This window comes from Lytechinus pictus, chromosome 14 (genome assembly GCF_037042905.1).
Source record: "Lytechinus pictus isolate F3 Inbred chromosome 14, Lp3.0, whole genome shotgun sequence".
NCBI lineage: Eukaryota > Metazoa > Echinodermata > Echinoidea > Temnopleuroida > Toxopneustidae > Lytechinus > Lytechinus pictus.
In genome coordinates this window covers 26,372,832-26,392,528 of record NC_087258.1, presented here as the reverse complement: position 1 = coordinate 26,392,528, position 19,697 = coordinate 26,372,832, and the positions used below count along the sequence as shown (strand labels likewise).

At 35.9% G+C, this 19,697-nt stretch overlaps 1 protein-coding gene across 1 annotated transcript in view; it reads left to right on the top strand.

Annotated features, from left to right (window-relative positions):
- The window catches only part of LOC129276853 (uncharacterized), a 28,020-nt gene extending 9,582 nt beyond the window's left edge, over window positions 1–18,438 (top strand). Inside the window, exons 8-21 of the mRNA XM_064109643.1 lie at window positions 196–361; window positions 1,053–1,083; window positions 2,699–2,976; window positions 3,339–3,360; window positions 4,013–4,272; window positions 4,791–5,096; window positions 7,546–7,902; window positions 8,300–8,511; window positions 9,152–9,286; window positions 9,921–10,068; window positions 10,711–10,747; window positions 12,020–12,167; window positions 12,812–12,848; window positions 14,036–18,438. Of these exons, the coding sequence (XP_063965713.1) occupies window positions 196–361; window positions 1,053–1,083; window positions 2,699–2,976; window positions 3,339–3,360; window positions 4,013–4,272; window positions 4,791–5,096; window positions 7,546–7,902; window positions 8,300–8,511; window positions 9,152–9,286; window positions 9,921–10,068; window positions 10,711–10,747; window positions 12,020–12,041 (1,974 nt within the window). The 3' untranslated portion in view covers window positions 12,042–12,167; window positions 12,812–12,848; window positions 14,036–18,438. The remainder of the gene's footprint in view (window positions 1–195; window positions 362–1,052; window positions 1,084–2,698; window positions 2,977–3,338; window positions 3,361–4,012; window positions 4,273–4,790; window positions 5,097–7,545; window positions 7,903–8,299; window positions 8,512–9,151; window positions 9,287–9,920; window positions 10,069–10,710; window positions 10,748–12,019; window positions 12,168–12,811; window positions 12,849–14,035) is intronic.
- The last annotated feature ends 1,259 nt before the right edge of the window (window positions 18,439–19,697 follow it).

Here is a 19,697-nt window from a genome sequence, read left to right as displayed (position 1 = left end):
CCGGTGTAAAATAACTGGTGTGGTCCTCTATGTACACCGGTTAACACCACAGTTTTTGCTGTGTAGCTGCTTCAAAATAAAAATAAAAAGAATTCAAAAATTCAAGTTTATCGTTAAAAAATCTTCCAGAGTTAATTGTTATCAAGTGTCAATTGTCTCCGGTGGGTGGATGGTATATTTCTCTCAAATGTACAGTTGATCTGTTTGGCGGATATTCGCAACCAAATTAGACAATGTGTGGACCTTGAAGTGCGCCAGAACGTCAGGGAAACGTCAGAATTCCACCTGATGACCATCGTATTATCACAGGTTGGCAGTCGTGAGCTATCTCGATCTCTCTCATTTGTCATCCGATGTCGAGGTAATGTGTCAAGTTTATATTTTTCTTTCTGGATATCCCTATCGTTGAAGTAGAAATTGTATCACTTCATAATGAAAATTTTGATTCAATTTGGCGCAACGATGTCGTGAGGAGCGGTGCTACGAGTGGGAGGGTCAGGGGCGACTGCCCCGTATGAATTGTTAAGTAGTCGAGGAAGGGAGGGAAGGGGGGGGGGAGATGAAGAGGGGGTCAGCAGGGAAGAAGGAAGTAAGAATAGTATGTTGAAAAGAGAGTTTTGGGACATTCGAGTAAGTCTCCCTGTACGCAAATTAGAAAAAGATGCCACTTTTAGGTCGTCTTATACCTCGGTCACATTTGCTCTACGGCGGCCGTACGGCGAGTCGAAAACAGCCGTTTTTACATTTTTTGCACCAGCTAAATATATGTGGTTTGAATAAAAATAAATAAGACGGCTGTTTTCGACTCGCCGGACGGCCGCCTTAGAGCAAATGTGACCGAGGTATAACACTATATACCTAGCAAAATAGAAAATCATGTCACGATCCTTAAATCGTACTTAAATTTTCATTTGAAATTTTCATCTTGTTCAATATGTTTAGAAATAGGAAAACGCGATGCCTCAAACAGTAGGCATTATCTCATTATTGTTTGCTATTTGTCTATTTCTATAGCTGTCATTATTGTTTCTGTTTTATGCCTTTATTAACAGACGAACCGCCAAGCCCTATTTCGATATATCGGTGAGTGATTTTGCTTGTTTAATTCCGGGGGGGGCAGTCAAATATATTGCTGTACACACGCGTGACCAAGTAATTTCCATCCCCTAAACGAGTTTTTCTATGTGTGCTAAATAACCCCCTAAACAAGTTTTTCGCGGGCTTTATTTACACATTTTGGCCCCTAATCAAGTTGTCGCCAATATATGACCTCGGGGAAAAAGCTTGGGAAAAAACATACCCTAAGCACGTTTGGCTAGTCTTTAAAAAAAGCTTTTGGGAAAAAAAACATACCCTAAGTACATTTTACTCCATTTTACTGCCCATTGACCAGTCTTTCAAAACCACCCTTTTTCTTGAAAATGTGTGTTTTTGATACACTTAACGAGTCCACGCGCGGACCGCGTCCAAAACTGACCCCCCCCCCCTTTAAACGCGTTTTTTGGGTCACGCGTGTGTACAGCAATATATTTGACCCCCCGGGTTTAATTCATCTTCTTTTCCAAATTATATTATGAATATTCGATGAAAATTTGTTTATTTCATAACATTTTCTTGAAATTCTAATAAATTCACTCTATTGGCATGCACAGAAATTTATTTTTTGTCTGTTTTCGTGCCTTGAGCATCATTGTGGATTTGGTGCTTCAGAAATGCTCTATATAATTATCATTATTATTATTATGTTATTGTTCACCATGCTGAATAGTATTCACATTGACAAAAACGGTGTTTCATTTGCAAATAAGGATAAATAGTATAGGAATAAAAAGAAATGTTTAAAATGCAGAGTCCATTCAATAACAGAATATATAAAATGATGAAAATATCCAAAATGCTGAAATATGACGTGTATGATTCTCAGTATTGGTAGATCAGTTTTGGGGTATATCTTTTTTTAATTCGTACATAATAATTAGTGCATGATAAGGTGATAGGCCTGTACTTTTCACATACTTTCAACTACGATTATTTACGAAAGCATTATGACGCCATCCACTTGTCAAGATAGCAGGATATTTCATCTTACCATGTCGACTTATCAGAGAGTTTTCGCAATCACTTCCATGACTACGCGGCCACTGTCTACAACACACCAATTCATTTGAAGATGCAAGCCAAAATCACAATGGAGAGACGACGCTGCTGTTTCGACAAAACCCTCCTAGCCCCTCTTTACGATTTGACTTCACATTTTCAAAGGAATTAGTGTGTTGTAAAGAGCGGCCGCGTGGTGATTTGCGAAAACTCTCTTAGAGAGCCATATCGACATGATAAGAATAGACTATTCTTGTCATGTCGATATGGTACGTTGTGTTGCCATGTTAAATGTTTTATGTCGTCACGGCGAGATACGTTATCTAATAGGTATCGCGTCATGACGATATAGTTTTAGTCGACTTGGCGAGAGAACCATGTCGACATGCAATTGTTTTATAAGTCAACTTGGCAAGATAACATCTGTCGCCATGTATTTAGTAGAGTTAGCAAGATAACGCAATCTTGCCATCCCGTTTTAGATGGCATATTTAAGCTTCAGTATGTATCAGGGGACCTAATAGTTGCCTATGGTGCAATTTTTGTATTTTATCAAAGACTGTCTGCGAAACTTTATATTTATTCATGAAATGTTTCATAGACCAAAGGAGGAAATGCTCCGCCATGACCTGTCAGATATTGAACTTAACAACATCGCCGAAGAGATTACAGTTGACCAATACTACGACTTGGGTGTAGCTTTGGGGTTCAACATACCACAGCTGGATAATCTTGAGTACAGCAGACTTCGAAACAGGGAGCAAGCCACGTATGATATGTTGGTCCAGTGGAGAAAAGGACAGGGCCATGAAGCGAAGAAGGAACTTCTTTCCGTCATCAAATCGGTCGGCACTCCAAGAGAGCAGATCGATATTCAAGGTACATCATGTTATATAGTTACGTGTAATCTCTTGTAAGTACATGGTTTATGAAGTCTTTCTGAATGAACTAGGAATGAAGGTCGTATCATTTTTGTATGAACTGTGCTTGGGCAGTTTAAGATTTTTTAATAAGTAAGAAACACACTAAACACACTACAGCTTATTCTTACCCCTGATCGTGCTCCATACTTATGGCCTCGTTTTGTTAACGATAGTGTCAGTGGCTCGGTAGATCAAGCGCCGGCCTCTTAAACGGAAAGTTCCAGGAACTGTTAAACTCAGACCAGTCAAATCAAATAATAGTTATAAATGTTAATAATTACATTATTTGTATTTCTTTCTTCCTTGTCGTTTCAACAGCATTGAATCTTGACACAAAACGGTACGTATCATGGCAATAATAGTTATTAGAATTTTCAGTGGTCATTCAGATTGTAACTCGGTGTCATTTTATTTCAAGCGTTGAACGCAATTAATATCTGTATGTAAATATGCTTCATCTTCTTAGCGGCCTTCGCCGACCCTGCTTTACTATCGATGACCATTTCACACCTAAATTTTATGGGGAGACCGTGCTTTCACCAATGCCCTTCATAGTCCATTCCATCATAAAACTTATGTTAAAGAGCTATCAGAGATATTACTTTTGTTAACTCGTCCCCCCCCAAAAAAAAAAAAAAAAATAAATAAATAAAATAGGTGCTTACTTATCGGATGTTTTGGGGCTTCTTAATATATGGAAGCAAAAATATGGTGCTATTCAAAAATTCTTTGACTCTTCATCATTAACCTGTTATGTTAAAACGAGATCATTATAGCTTTGAAGGGTAGAGATCCAAAACAAAACTGTTCATAGGCCTATAGTATACGTGAATCAACTCTGAACTCTCATCATCAGATATAATTGATGTTAATTTATACATTTAAAGCGTTAGGAGAAACAAATCAATCACCTGTGAAGAAAAAAGAAAAGGCGATCGGCCCAAACTTTGCATTCCTACTTAATGTTGTGCTGTTTGATTTTAATCAACCAGTGAGATTCCCGACGAGACGTTGGTGGCGCTAGCCAGGGAGATGAACAAGATGAAAGAAGATCAGTTCTTCAAGGTCGGAAAGAAGTTAGGGCTAAAGCTAACCGTTCTGCAGCATATATTATATCGGACATTGTCAAGAATGAAAGACGCTACTGTCCAGATGCTCTCCAAATGGAAAACCTCTCAACGAAATAAACGCGAAGCGCTTCGGATGTTAAAAAGCGTTTGGAAGTCATTACAGTCTGCAACAAAGAGAGATGGTACACATATATTGCTCCTTTTCCAATATTCTTGTGACATTTGCCAAAAAAAATATATAATTGTGATTATTGACCAAGTACTTTATAATGCTTCATAATTACCAATTCTGGTTTCGGATCAAAACTCGATTCTCCAATTGAACAGCTAATTATGAATTTATTAACATCTCTCGATATTAATGCTAAATGTTGGCATATATTCCTTGTTCTTCTAATTCACCTCCGAGATACTAGCCGTTTCTATGATTGTCAAGAAATAATCTAGCTCTGTCATTTAGTGAGACTTACATGAATGTATTTTTTGCCGGATATCGCCCCCTTTCCCTGTAACCATTTAATTTGCTATTCACCAGAACCAGCATTTAAGCAAGTTTAGGCATTTACAACTTTTGCCTCCCGCGCGATTCTCTTTCCATTAATTACGCCAGTACATGACTGGAAACTGTGCCGTATGCGTGGTAGTTATGCATATTCCTTTTATTTATTTTCATATTATATTTTTCCCAAAAAAAATGAAGCTTCGGATTTGCAAACAACAGCATTTCCTGATGAGGACATCGATCTACTAGAAGTGGGACCAACTAAAAAGGAGCTTCTGAGTGTCGCTCGAGAAGCTCAAAACGTAGAGACACTTGGAAAAGCTCTTGGAGTGGACGATGACATCATCTCCAAATGTCTCCAGTCAATAGGCACGACCAAGCCCAAAGTCTTGAGAGTTGTCAGCATGCTTCAGGATTGGGTTAAGCTAGGAGGGACCAGAGCAAGACTCCTTGAAATAGCCCAAGCGTTGCACTTCAACGATGCCGCTCTGACCATAGCAAAAGGTAATTATCATGTAACATTCAGGAAATAGACAAAATGAAACATATAGCTGTGTCCGTGTCACTTGTTATAATTCACCCGCTGGTCTACCCTAGTATTTCTAAGAATTTTGTAGTTTTTTAACTTAAAGTGATTACCCCTGACACCGATTTTTAAAGCTTGGAGATGGAAAATGATACAGGCATTTCTGAGCCCTGTTTCATTTTTTGTACGAGATAGGTAGTGATTGTCGTTTATAGTTTTTAAAAGTTTTACGGGCCTGGAGGCGCTACTCTTCTGACCTCAGGGAGAGATGTAGGCCTATAGTCTCCTGTAATAATAGCACCTAATTGAGCAGTAACTGTGTATTGGTTAGTTCCAGATGCGCATTGTTCTTGGTTAATAAAATAATGCATGCTTAGTTTAGGAAACATTAAGGAGCCCGTACTTCACTTCGGCAAACTTGGTCAAATTTTGAACAGGTCCTGGGCGAGAGCAGCGGCGTAACAGGGGTCGGTGGCCAGGGGGGGGGGGGGGCAAGAGCCAAAAATTTCCCGGTCATAAAGGCCTAGCATACCGTAACCTCGTACTAGTGTGAGTGGGTCATAATGGTATGAACAGGCGTAATGGTGTAATAAGGCGACTATTTTGAGAGGGCCAGTAACGTATTGTGTATCGGACAGAATTTATCATTTAAAAAATGTTGCGAGCGAGCGAAGCGAGCGAGCAAAAATTTTGACATTTTTAGATACAAAACAAATCAATTTTTTGATAGATTTTGACATGATATCCAGAGAATATATTTCAATCTTCTCTCTTTCCATTCCCTTTTTTGTGGTCTGTACGCTACTGTGAACAGGAATTTTTGCGGCAGTAGCGTGAAGAGTAAAAAAACCCAACAAAAGCCCAGGGGGGCAGTATGGCGCATGTACTAAAAAGCTGCTTGATATAAATTCCGAGCGAGCGAGAAAAAAAATCACCTTTTCATGATAATCTAACTTTGCTATATTTTTTGACATTATATTCAGTAAATAAAATCATAGTCCTACACTTTTTCTGGGCTTTTCTTTCCTCTTTTTTTTTGTTGCAGAACTTTTAGGGGCTATGGCCCAACCCTTCCATACTCCCATATGGAAGTGCTATGTGGTTGGGGTCCTGGGCAGAGCCACCGGAACTTCTTGATATCAAAGCCATTTAAACCCCGCAGATTGCCGCTATATCGCGGGTATACACAGGATATAGCTTTTACACAACACATTCATTCAACCCAGTTACGTAATGAACCAAATATTTTGAGGGGGCAAAACATAACAATGTGGGAAAATTTGTAAAAAGTCGCCAGCAAGCAAAGCGAGCTGGAAAAAAAATTGCCTATTGAAATTAAATTCTAATTATGTGATATATTTTTCCATTATATTCAGCAAATAACACATTTCATTGTTTCCATTCGTTTCATTACTTTGTCTCCTATATTTCTTTTATTTCCCCTTGGGTGTGGAACCAAGACCCCCACGCCTGTACGCCAGTGATTGAACGAAAAGCTTAATGTAGGAAGGGTAGCTACAGGGGGCGTTATATAGAACCATTTGAATGTTAGGCCTATAGATGAGACCCCTACTGCGTGGGGTCTGGGGCAAAGCTTTTTTTTAATAAAATTTAGCAAGCTTATAGCAAAATGTATGCACGCAGTCCATCTTTCTTCCCGCTCTTTATTTTCAATCCTCGGCAGCCCGGTCGTGATATTAAGTTGTTTTTTCTTGTTCTTCTTTGTTTTCCAATTTAGCTTTTTACTAATTCTACCTTCATTTCCCGCTATTATTTGCCACTTTGCCATCTTTAAATTTATTTCCCATCATGCTTTATGGCTTTACTTAGGCCTATTTCGGAATGATTTGTTCTTTCTCAAATGTTCTTCTTTCGTTCCTTTTCCCGCTTTCCTTCCCTTTCCTTTGAAAAAAAATAATGAGTTCTTCGTTTTCTTTTGATTTTCCCTTTCCCTTTCCTCCTTTCCTTTTCCCTTTTCCTTCCCCCTTTCCTTTCTCCCCCCTCCCTTTTTCTTTTTTTCCCCGTTTTATTTTTATTTTCCCGGTGAAATCCGCCAGGGGGGGCAACTTGCCCCCCCTGCTCCCCCCGCCTGTTACGCCACTGGGCGAGAGACTCGCCAACTGCCACAAAGATTTAATCACGGCAGTCATGTAGGTTATTATTTCCCTAGAAAAAGTAGTTGGGTTCTTTGAGCATGTTTAGAGAACACCTTTGGTAAGGATCTTTCATTACGTCACCGGAAATACGAAGGATCCCCCAAAATTAATAAAAGTTAAGAGTACCATTCTATAGGGCAGAATAAATAGTATCCTCTTGGAAGATGCAGGCAAATGCTTTGGGTCCTACATATCAGAATGGTACTAATTAATGCTTTGCAAGCCAGCCCATGCTATCATCGCTTCTCTTGCACATCATTCACATTTATAGCTGGACGTAACCAAGAGGGATGTACAGGATTCTTTTCTTGTGATGCCATCGACCATTGGGGCAGGGATCTGAATATAGAGGAACTTGGCATACGACTCTCTATTCCTCCAGGATGTGTGAAGACAGGCAGGACCTCCTTAGCAACGCTTCACGTGTTTAGCCATAGTGCTTTTTCTTTGCCTGTTCGTGATGACGAGATTCTTATTTCTCCCGTTGTCGAATGTTCTTTGAAAGTAGAGGAAACATCCAACCTTACGAGACTTAATCTGCGGCATAATCTCAATCTTTATGATCTTCATGATCTTCGTCAAAGGGATCATTTACCCTGCCTTATTCTGTACCGCAAGAAAGAATTAGGTAACAAAGTTTAATTTTCTTCTATTTCTAGATTTTTTTTCTGCCTCAAATTACAGTTTATTCGGTTTTATTTTAGAAAAGTGCGTCCATGACTTAGTTCTTTCTTTGAAAAATTCAGGCCAGTGTGAAAATTTCATCAGAACCTGTCAAAAATATTTGCTTCAAATGTATAACCCATCTTATCAAGGAGATCTGTACAAACTTATGTTCTAGTCGATTCTTAAAATTCGACCCCCTTTCGAAATAGGGTCAGTGCAGTTGATGACCCCCCCCCCCCCACACACACACACACACCATTCTGTACTGCTATTCTGATAATTAAATCTAGAGTTCTGCAGGTGTACACAAGATCTTTAAAATCACATTGATGCAGTGTTATATTGTTCTCTAAAACTAGGGTATTTTGAGCGCATAGCCTTGGAAGGTACTCAGATATCAGATGACACTGTTGAGATTCCTTGCTGTGATAGTCAGATGTTGGCGACATCGTTGACCAATCTCCAAGCAGTGAAGTTCCACTGTGTAGCATTCCAACCGCTCTACATGCCTTCATCACGCAACCCAGTCCTACATTTTCACATATTCCTCCCATGTCGGAGATACCTCAAGGTAAGAAAACACGATTTTGTTGTACTTGCTATGCTGAGATTTTGCATTATATATATATATATATATATATATATATACTGTTTATATATATATAGTATACAGTATATATACAGTATACAGTATACAGCATATACAGTATATATATATATATATATATACTGTTTATCAGTTGCTGATGAACCCTCAGGGGGAAACAGTCTGTACAACTAAAATCTAAGCAACTCGCTCCACCCTATTACTATACTACATGAAGCTCCTATATGTACATGTAGTTGAACACTTTTCAGTAACTGTAGTTTCGTATAGTCATTATATATATATATATATATATATATATATATATAAAGTAATCACAAAAAGTTTTAGTAAATGCCGTGGAAATAAAATCATAGATTTTAAAAGGAGCATATCTCTCAAAATTGAAAGGTAAAGTCACACTCTTCGTCAGTGCCCATGATGTGACAAAAAAAGAGAATTCAAAATCCGTTTCTGAAACAGTCGTGAAAAACACGTTGTGAAAAACACGTCTGTTCTATATATATATATATATATATATATATATATATATATATATATATTCATATACATATATATATATATATATATTAGTATTTTTTGTTATAATTATTTTACTTAACAGGACATTGTGCGAGAGGAAGGAAGACCACCAATGCCGTATTGCAGGATGATGGACATGGTTCCATTCAACGTGCATTCAGGGGATACCGACCTTACGATCAGGTGCAACGATGGGTCAGAAAGTACTCGACAACTGGTGAGTTCGTTCCGTTCGACTGTATGCTAAACATGATTATTATTGAAGGACAATATATATCTTTAAGCATGCGGACATTCTAGATTTAGCTGTTACTGTCACATTTGAAAACTATTTTGGCTAACATAGGTGAAGGAATTTAAGTGCCATACTCTAAAAATACCACTTCAAATGGTTCGACCCATCATTTAAAATGTTGGATTCAGCTGCATGTATGCAAGTTTGGATGTAACATTTGGAAAAGGTTGTCACTCCTCCAACCTTTCAAAATAATGTTGATTTAACATTTCATTTTTAAGTGCAATAGGCTACATAACGTATGAAGGATATTCGTCTTTCATTGAAAGCCAAAAGTTGTTCCAATGAAACAAGATGCATATCAATTGTAAATTGAATAAGTTTATCTACATCACACTCTGAAGGTTGTATATACAAGTTTATTATTAATATGGTCATGTTGAAAATCGATTTAGCCAAACTAATCTTGAAATAAAAACTATGTAAAGCATAAGTGACGGTCCTAAATCAATGATTCACCAAGGGGATAAAGAGAGACTTTCCTCCAGGATTGCATGCATCTTCATCATGTCAAATATGTTGACAGTTTGTGTCTTTTTGAAATCGTCGTTTGAAGGTCTCTATTCGTCGTCTTGTAAAAGAAAACTGCAGTATAGTCATTCAGCTCTGTTTCCTGGAAGGGGAAGAACAAAAGACACTCTGCCTCTGCATAGAGCAGGGAACCTCGACACTTGTCCGGCATGTGTTCACCACCACAATTGAAGGTATGTTGTCATTTCACTGCTTTGAATGCAATATTCCTGTTTTCATCAGATCGTACATTATAATAATGACGAATTGAATTATTTCGTCAGCCTAAAAGCCAACAAGTAAATCATGTCGATTAGACTTTCTATTTATTTCTAGAACAGTCTTTTCTCGAAGAGCCAAGCTGAAAAGAATGCAGATTTGTTTGAAGTTGTTCAAGGGAGATTGAGCGTCTTCGCGGGAAGGGCCCTAAGAACGCTGGATACCACTGTATGATTCAATAATAAAAACAAAACAGATCAACCAAATTGATTGCCCTCCCACTTCCACATCATGTGCGTTTTCATGTCATTTATTAGACAAAATAGTGTTGATTCAAATGAGGCATCATACCAAATCAATTACAATTCACTGGAGACCGTATCTGATTTTTTAAATTAATCATTCTGTTCAATTGTTTACTTGTTTATCTTTATATTTGATATATATTTTGTAGTGAGTGTTTTTCAAAATGTGGGAAATTAATCAACCTGCCTTTGGTAATATTTCGCCTGCTCTACTACACAAGCCCCATCAAATTTCCATTGTCATGATTGTGGTTACAAAAAGAAACAGCGTTTTCACTTTTTTCACATGTCTATTTCTATATACCAATGCAGCTTTTGAACCAGACTATGATAGCGACACACACATTGTGTAAGTAGACTAACACTATAAGTGGTATTTTTAATAGTTTTTTTAATCATTCATGAATCATGACATTAAATGCAAGAGTTTAATTTAAGGGGGGTGATCCATATATCCACTGACTGGTAAACGAATTGATACAAAACTGAAAATAGGGCCAATATGCCTACTATAGGAGCAAAATATGAGACTCCAAAATGGGTAAAAAAAATAAACATTCTAATAACTATACTGTTTACTAGGAGAGAGACATACCATTCAACCACCCCCCCCCCCCTCATGTGGCCAGCGAGGATATATAATACATCGCTATAGCTCAAAAAGGTCTTCTATTTCAACCCTGATTAGGATATTTACATATATTTTTAATAATGATAATAATGGCTATTTATATATGCTCTATACACAAAATTATCACAGCGCTTACAGTTGTCAGACATATATATTCAGATATAAAAACTATATAAAGAATAAATGACGCTCCTAAATCAATAATTCACCAAGGGGGCAAAGAAAGACTTTTTTCCAGGATTGCAAACATCTTCATCTTTGCTCTTGTGTCTTTTTGAAAATATCGTTTAAGGTTCCTATTTGTCCTCTTGTAAAAGAAAACTGCAGTATACTACCATTCAGGTTTGTTTCTTAACATAGATGTTAAGTATCAAAAATATATAAAATTGTGTACATTTTTGTGTATACATGATTTTTGTATTTCATTTTTATTTCATTTCATCTTATTCGTTCATTTATTCATTAATTCTTAGTAATATATTTTTCTTGTTATCGAGTTATTTATGTATTTACCAACGTTATTATCATTATTATTATCATTATTGTCATGATTATTTTGGAGTTTGGATGTAACATTTGGAAAAGGTTGTCACTCCTCCAACCTTTCAAAATAATGTTGATTTAACATTTCATTTTTAAGTGCAATAGGCTACATAACGTATGAAGGATATTCGTCTTTCATTGAAAGCCAAAAGTTGTTCCAATAAAACAAGATGCATATCAATTGTAAATTGAATAAGTTTATCTACATCACACTCTGCAGGTTGTATATACAAGTTTATTGTTGATATAATTTAATATGGTCATGTTGAAAATTGATTTAGCCAAACTAATCTTGAAATAAAAACTATGTAAAGCATAAATGACGGTCCTAAATCAATGATTCACCAAGGGGAGAAAGAGAGACTTTCCTCCAGGATTGCATATTATGCATCTTTATCATGTCAAATAAGTTGACAGTTTGTGTTTTTTTGAAATCGTCGTTTGAAGGTCTCTATTCGTCGTCTTGTAAAAGAAAACTGCAGTATAGTCATTCAGCTCTGTTTCTTGGAAGGGGAAGAACAAAAGACACTCTGCCTCTGCATAGAGCAGGGAACCTCGACACTTGTCCGGCATGTGTTCACCACCACAATTGAAGGTATGTGTTGTCATTTCACTGCTTTGAATGCAATATTCCTGTTTTCATCAGATCGTACATTATAATAATGACGAATTGAATTATTTCGTCAGCCTAAAAGCCAACAAGTAAATCATGTCGATTAGACTTTCTATTTATTTCTAGAACAGTCTTTTCTCGAAGAGCCAAGCTGAAAAGAATGCAGATTTGTTTGAAGTTGTTCAAGGGAGATTGAGCGTCTTCGCGGGAAGGGCCCTAAGAACGCTGGATACCACTGTATGATTCAATAATAAAAACAAAACAGATCAACCAAATTGATTGCCCTCCCACTTCCACATCATGTGCGTTTTCATGTCATTTATTAGACAAAATAGTGTTGATTCAAATGAGGCATCATACCAAATCAATTACAATTCACTGGAGACCGTATCTGATTTTTTAAATTAATCATTCTGTTCAATTGTTTACTTGTTTATCTTTATATTTGATATATATTTTGTAGTGAGTGTTTTTCAAAATGTGGGAAATTAATCAACCTGCCTTTGGTAATATTTCGCCTGCTCTACTACACAAGCCCCATCAAATTTCCATTGTCATGATTGTGGTTACAAAAAGAAACAGCGTTTTCACTTTTTTCACATGTCTATTTCTATATACCAATGCAGCTTTTGAACCAGACTATGATAGCGACACACACATTGTGTAAGTAGACTAACACTATAAGTGGTATTTTTAATAGTTTTTTTAATCATTCATGAATCATGACATTAAATGCAAGAGTTTAATTTACGGGGGGTGATCCATATATGCACTGACTGGTAAACGAATTGATACAAAACTGAAAATAGGGCCAATATGCCTACTATAGGAGCAAAATATGAGACTCCAAAATGGGTAAAAAAAATAAACATTCTAATAACTATACTGTTTACTAGGAGAGAGACATACCATTCAACCACCCCCCCCCCCCTCATGTGGCCAGCGAGGATATATAATACATCGCTATAGCTCAAAAAGGTCTTCTATTTCAACCCTGATTAGGATATTTACATATATTTTTAATAATGATAATAATGGCTATTTATATATGCTCTATACACAAAATTATCACAGCGCTTACAGTTGTCAGACATATATATTCAGATATAAAAACTATATAAAGAATAAATGACGCTCCTAAATCAATAATTCACCAAGGGGGCAAAGAAAGACTTTTTTCCAGGATTGCAAACATCTTCATCTTTGCTCTTGTGTCTTTTTGAAAATATCGTTTAAGGTTCCTATTTGTCCTCTTGTAAAAGAAAACTGCAGTATACTACCATTCAGGTTTGTTTCTTAACATAGATGTTAAGTATCAAAAATATATAAAATTGTGTACATTTTTGTGTATACATGATTTTTGTATTTCATTTTTATTTCATTTCATCTTATTCGTTCATTTATTCATTAATTCTTAGTAATATATTTTTCTTGTTATCGAGTTATTTATGTATTTACCAACGTTATTATCATTATTATTATCATTATTGTCATGATTATTTTGGAGGAGAATAGTGTTACATGCTTCTGAGCAATAGCAATTTATCATGCTTTTCACACCTGAATAAGATGTAATGATCGTGTAATATTACAGGAAATTGGTATTTGGTGTATAGAACCTTACAAATTTCCTGAAATATAACACCTTTTATAAACAGACCTGTTCTGTTGAATCGTAAAAAATTCATGTTGTAAGAATTAACAGAATGATTCTATTTTTGTTTTCTGCAAAATCTTGGGTTTTTTGTGTAAAATCCGGGGTTTTTTAACAGTGTATCTTGCTGACATTATCATAGTTCAAGATGAATGCATGTATGCAATAACTTATACAGATTTACTTTATGTTATAGACAAAGGGATGTCCCATTTGCTACGAATGCTACATTAGATAGATTGGTCGCTAACCTGAGCAGCCCACAGGAGGCCAGGTCTCTCGGCTATAAACTTGGCTTCTCGTATCCAGCCGTGGAGAAGTACATCAGCAAAGACGGCTCATCAGACACCTCTGATTCCAAGTCAGGATTCAGCGAGATGCTTTATGATTGGAGGAGAAGGACACGCCCATCGGAACAGATAGACATGCTTTACCAAGCCGTGGCGGATGCTGGACTAGAACATGCTATCGCGGATGAAATTGAGTGAATAGTCTTCAAGAATAATTGTAACAAATACTACATTCTATAAACTGCAGGGATTTATAGTAAACCCACATGGACTGTGGTTAGGGTATCAAAATTCTAGATTTAGATTGAATCCTAGAAATTCCCTTTTTTATGCGCCGTGAGCACTCTACAGAATGGATTTGGCGCTTTATAAGTCACAAGTATTATTATTATTATCATTATAATTATTATTGTTTTAATTATTATCATCATTATTATTATTCAATTTCGAGGGATCCTTTGAGATTTAAGAATGAATTTTCAAATCCAGAATTTGATTGGTCTCTAACTACAGTATACTTGGATTTATTTTAAATCCCTGTAAATTTATAGTGTATATACAGTGCGTATAAAAAAAACGGGACAGATTTGAAAAGTCTATAAAATTTTAGTTTCAAATAATAATGTCTATATTTTGGTGTTAATAGATGCTCTAAGGTCTTATCTTTGAAATGCAATTTAAAAAAATAAATTTTATTCATGCTTGACCGAACACGGGACGTTTTTGTTGGGGGTTCAAAAAGAGGCTTGCGCCAGAATTGCAGAATATGTGTAATACAATGATCAGACTTCTTGCTAATCAGGAGACTTCCTCTTGACCTTTTCATTATCTGTGCCACAATTTTCGAATTATGTTGTCAAATTTCATTTACAAAGTTATTTATTTAATTGAATTATTTTGTTTTTTCATTTAAACTTCTCTTACCTTTTAATTTTCCTTCATAAGTAACTGAGAAAAGAAGATTTTTTTTGTTAACCCAAGCAAGAAGATTTGAATTATTAATTGGGAAAACTTGTGATTATTCAAACCGTTTTATTATGTGAAACAAATTATGTTATGTACCTTTAAAAGACATGAATCTATTTTTCAATGGGTCATTAATTCGTTGACCAAGTTTAATTGCTTGACAGGAAACACAGGAAGGGATTCATGTCTTTCAATGACAATGGTGTATTGAGTCAATTTTGAAGGAGCTAGATATGGCAGATCGGGTAAAATGTATTAAAAAGTTGTGAGCGAGCGAAGTGAGCACGCAATATTCCCACTTTTTTTAATTACAATATCAAATTTTGTGATAGATTTTGACATAATATTCAGCAAATAATATCATATTTTACTTTCTATCTTTCCTTTTATTTCCTGTCCACTTTTTTTCTTGGTCATGATTTTTTTTAATTGAGGGGGGGGGGGGAGCAACCCCCGAGCGCCCGCCCATCTGTGTGGCTTTGTTCAAAAGGCACCATAACCTTTGTAGCACATAATGAAAGGATTTGAATAAAAAATCCATGCTCTCCCATAATTCGGTTGAAAAAATAATTTTAGCTTGAAGAAGGAATATTCAAAGCTAACAGAGAGCATATTAAAAAGAAATAACAGAATAATTCAATCAAATAAATAGATCTGAAAATGAATTTTGACCGCATGATTTGAAAATTATGGCAAAGATAATGAAAAGGTTAAGAGGAAGTCTGCTAATTAGCAAGAAGTCCGATCATCATATTACTCATATTCTGCAATTCTGGCGCAAGCCTCTTTTTGAACCCCCAACAAAAACGTCCCGTGTTCGCTCAAGCATGAACAAAACTAAATTTTTTAAATAGCATTTGAAAGACAAGACCTTAGAGCACCGATTAACACCAAAATATAGACATAATAATTTGAAACTAAAATTTTATAGACTTTTCAAATCTGTCCCGTTTTTTTTTTATACGCGCACTGTATAGAAGTGATTTTGAAAAGGTGTTGAGGATACGGTCCATATCATGCTACTACTTTTTTTTTTACATTTTAGGCCAAAATATGCGTTGTGGATATTGTGCATTATTTACTTTCATAATATCGCGCTACAAGTAATAGTCTGTTTTATTCTATTGAACTGTTGAAGAAAAGGTCGAATATTGATCATGTCCCTATGATGGGGGAGGAGGGTTGAGTATATACCCAAAATGAAAGTTTTCATATAGTGATTAAACTCATATCAAATCAGGTGTTATCATTCAACGAAAACGTATGTTCTACATGTTACCCATAAACTGGACAAAGGCAGAATAAAATGTTGATTATGAATGATAGAAAGCCTATATCGTACTCTAAAATTACTGGGTATATGCAATTGCGAATCTCCATTCACGTCATCTTCTTCTGAGTCGAGGAGATAAGCTCAAAGGGAGCTCTATACCAACATAGAGGTAGTTTTACCTTTCCCTTTTTTTCAAATGCAAGTATTAGTTTAGATAAACTTTCCCGCGGTTTAAATCTCTTACATTCCTTAACTGTACATATTCATTATGTTTTAAATATGTGAGTAATATTACATTATAAACTATGTTAACTACGGGTTCTTGATGGTATTAAACTTTCTCTCTTGTGCAATATCTATATATACTCATACCAAAGACCTTGTTCTGAATTGTTGACATGTTGTTTATACACTGCCAGTGATGTGCGATTGCAACCTCAGGACGCGAATACAATCGGAATACCATCGCCTTCCGTTCATTATGATATATGCAATCTAAATCCAATTTACTTCTCTTCATAATTGTAACTATTCATGTGGAGAACTGAAAGTTTCATACATCGCTATCGAACTTGCTTTGTTCCGCTCCAAAATAATTCACGAATCAGACTTCGATTAAATGATAAGGCTGTTTGATTTGTAGGCTAACATCAACATACCACGTCTTGATTTGCTTGTGAAATCTTAACTCTCCGTTGCCATTGTTAGAGATGATTTTGATTGAAACTTAGCAGGTTTTAACAACAGAAACAGACACTTGAAATTATGAATACGATGTGTATGGTACACTCGAACAAATATAAACACGAATCAACTTGCCTTTCGATTGCAGCAGACGAACTTTTAGAATATGTTCATTCCCATTGCACTTGCAGGGTTATTGTAAAGTGAATGAAAATGTACCTCATCTCGTCAAATTTATTTTGAACACTGCATTACTTTCCTGCACAAAATTTCGAGTTATATGTACAAGTCATGTAAATATATATATCATGTGTAAATATAACATTAATACATCGATTCGATGACATGATGTATTCGTTATTGCCATGCTATTTAACCACATTTTTTTCCGTATAAACTGTCTCATGCATTTTGCTGTGAAGCCTTCAGGGATATGCTTGATATTACGTCCAAACATATCAAGCTATGACACACACGCACAAACTTGCCCTCACTCTCGCACATTCACCCCACCCACTCACCTTCACACACACGCACACACACATTACGTTATGCACCCGAGAAGACATAACCGTGTCATCCCAATCCGTACATATTTGAACGTACTATAGTACGTACCATGGTTATATATAACCGTGGATGCTTTAACTATCGCTATCGGTTTACACATAGTCCATGGTTTACATGAGCACAAAGGCGCCAAGGCTGTGTACAAAAACAACTGATTTGATTTTGGAGCTAAAATAGAATATTGGATAAGTTGTGCGGAAAAAAGTTCACGCGGGTAGCTTAATTTATGAAAGGTTTTGTTCAACAGATGCGAAGAGGTAAAGAGTAAACATAACCAAGTTCCATAATTTTAACAATATGGTTTATTCTTGGTGATAAAAATCTATTCTGTCCACGCACTGTGAATTTCTTTTACATTTCCAAGGGTAAAATTGTTATGGGGTGTAGTATTATGAGTTGTGTTGATTTATAACTTTTATGTTTACGAATTACATGTTTTGCTGGTACCTTTGATAGTGCAGTATATGAAGTTATTTGTAAGTTTATGTTTTGTATAAGTAATCCATGATTGCTGTTTGTTAATCTTGTCACTGGAAACGGGAAAATCAGTAAAAGAATACTTTAGAACAAAAAAAGAAAAGTATCGAAGCCACCAAAAGGCACGTTTTAAGAGAGGAACTATAGAACGTTACCCGTTTCAATGTGCCGGAGAGAATCGTCAACAACCGAAAGTTTTTTACAAAATGATTTTGCAGTCTCAAACATCAAGTGCACATATTATGCAGTGACTCACGGTGGAACATCCAGTATGGACCTTGTGGGATGTACGAAACAATTCTTTCCTTCCTTAAAGAGGTTATAGAAACAGCCCCCCCCCCCCATAAAAAAAAGAATAAAAGAAATATATATATTAAAGAATGACTAAACAAACGAATGAATTAATAAATAAATAAACAAATAAGAAATATGTAAATATAGCAGGGGTTGCTTGCCCCCTTGATCCCCCTCACCTTGGTGACATGCCCTCATAAAATACTCGCACCATTAACTCACATACCCCATATTGATAAGCCTTCTTTTGTGAAGATGAAACATGGATATATATAAGTGAGTGAAGGTTTAAAAAAGTGAATTATTGCAACCCTCAAAATTATTAGCGATCGTTATGCCATTTCCGATTGACCATATGAATATGAATTGGACGGTTGATCCGTGTTAGAGCCCCCCTTTTTTCTCTCGCTCTCTCCAATTGTTTTTTTTTAATACGAATATGTTTGTGAAGGCCAGATCAAGAATATACTTCACTTAGAATAATTAATTGCGGTGATTGGAACCCAGCATATTTTAAAAGTTAAAGGTCAAGTCCACCCCAGAAAAATGTTGATTTGAATAAATAGAGAAAAATCAAACTAGTAAAACGCTGAAAATTTCATCAAAATCGGATATAAAATAAGAAAGTTATTACATTTTAAACTTTTGCTTATTTTTCACATAACAGTGATATGCACAACTCAAATGAGACAGTCGATGATGTCCCTCACTCACTATTTCTCAGTATTGTTTTTTTATTGTTTGAATTATACAATATTAATTCTTATAAAGTCAAAAAGGGGCCTAAGCTTTCGATCCTAGCAGAATCTTCGTCGGAGGCAAAATGACAAACATATAAAGTGGAACAACCATAATATAGACCACAAACAAGCTACAGCAACACTAGAAACAAGGAGACAAAAGGGGCATTAGTGAGTAGAGAAGACCAATCAGGTTAGTGAAGGGGATGAAAGAAAAGGAGTAGGCAGACACAAAGGAAAGTTAGTGTAAGTAAGGCCAAGAGGGATTAAGATAATGAGGCAGGCAACATCAAACAGGATCTGGAACAAAACAGTGATAGAGGGATGAATAACTAGAGAATTAGTGAGAGGTGGGTCAAACAGGTTACAAAGAAAGGCTTAATAAACTGGTGCATAAGAGTGGGGGAAAAAAAGAAGAAAAAGAATGGGGAACAACTGATAATGTGCAAAAGACATATAAGTATATATGATAAAGCATTAAACAAACTAAGAGAAGAAGGTAAGTGTAAATATGTATCTATAAGTGATATGTATATAAATATATCCAAAAAAGAAATGTATATG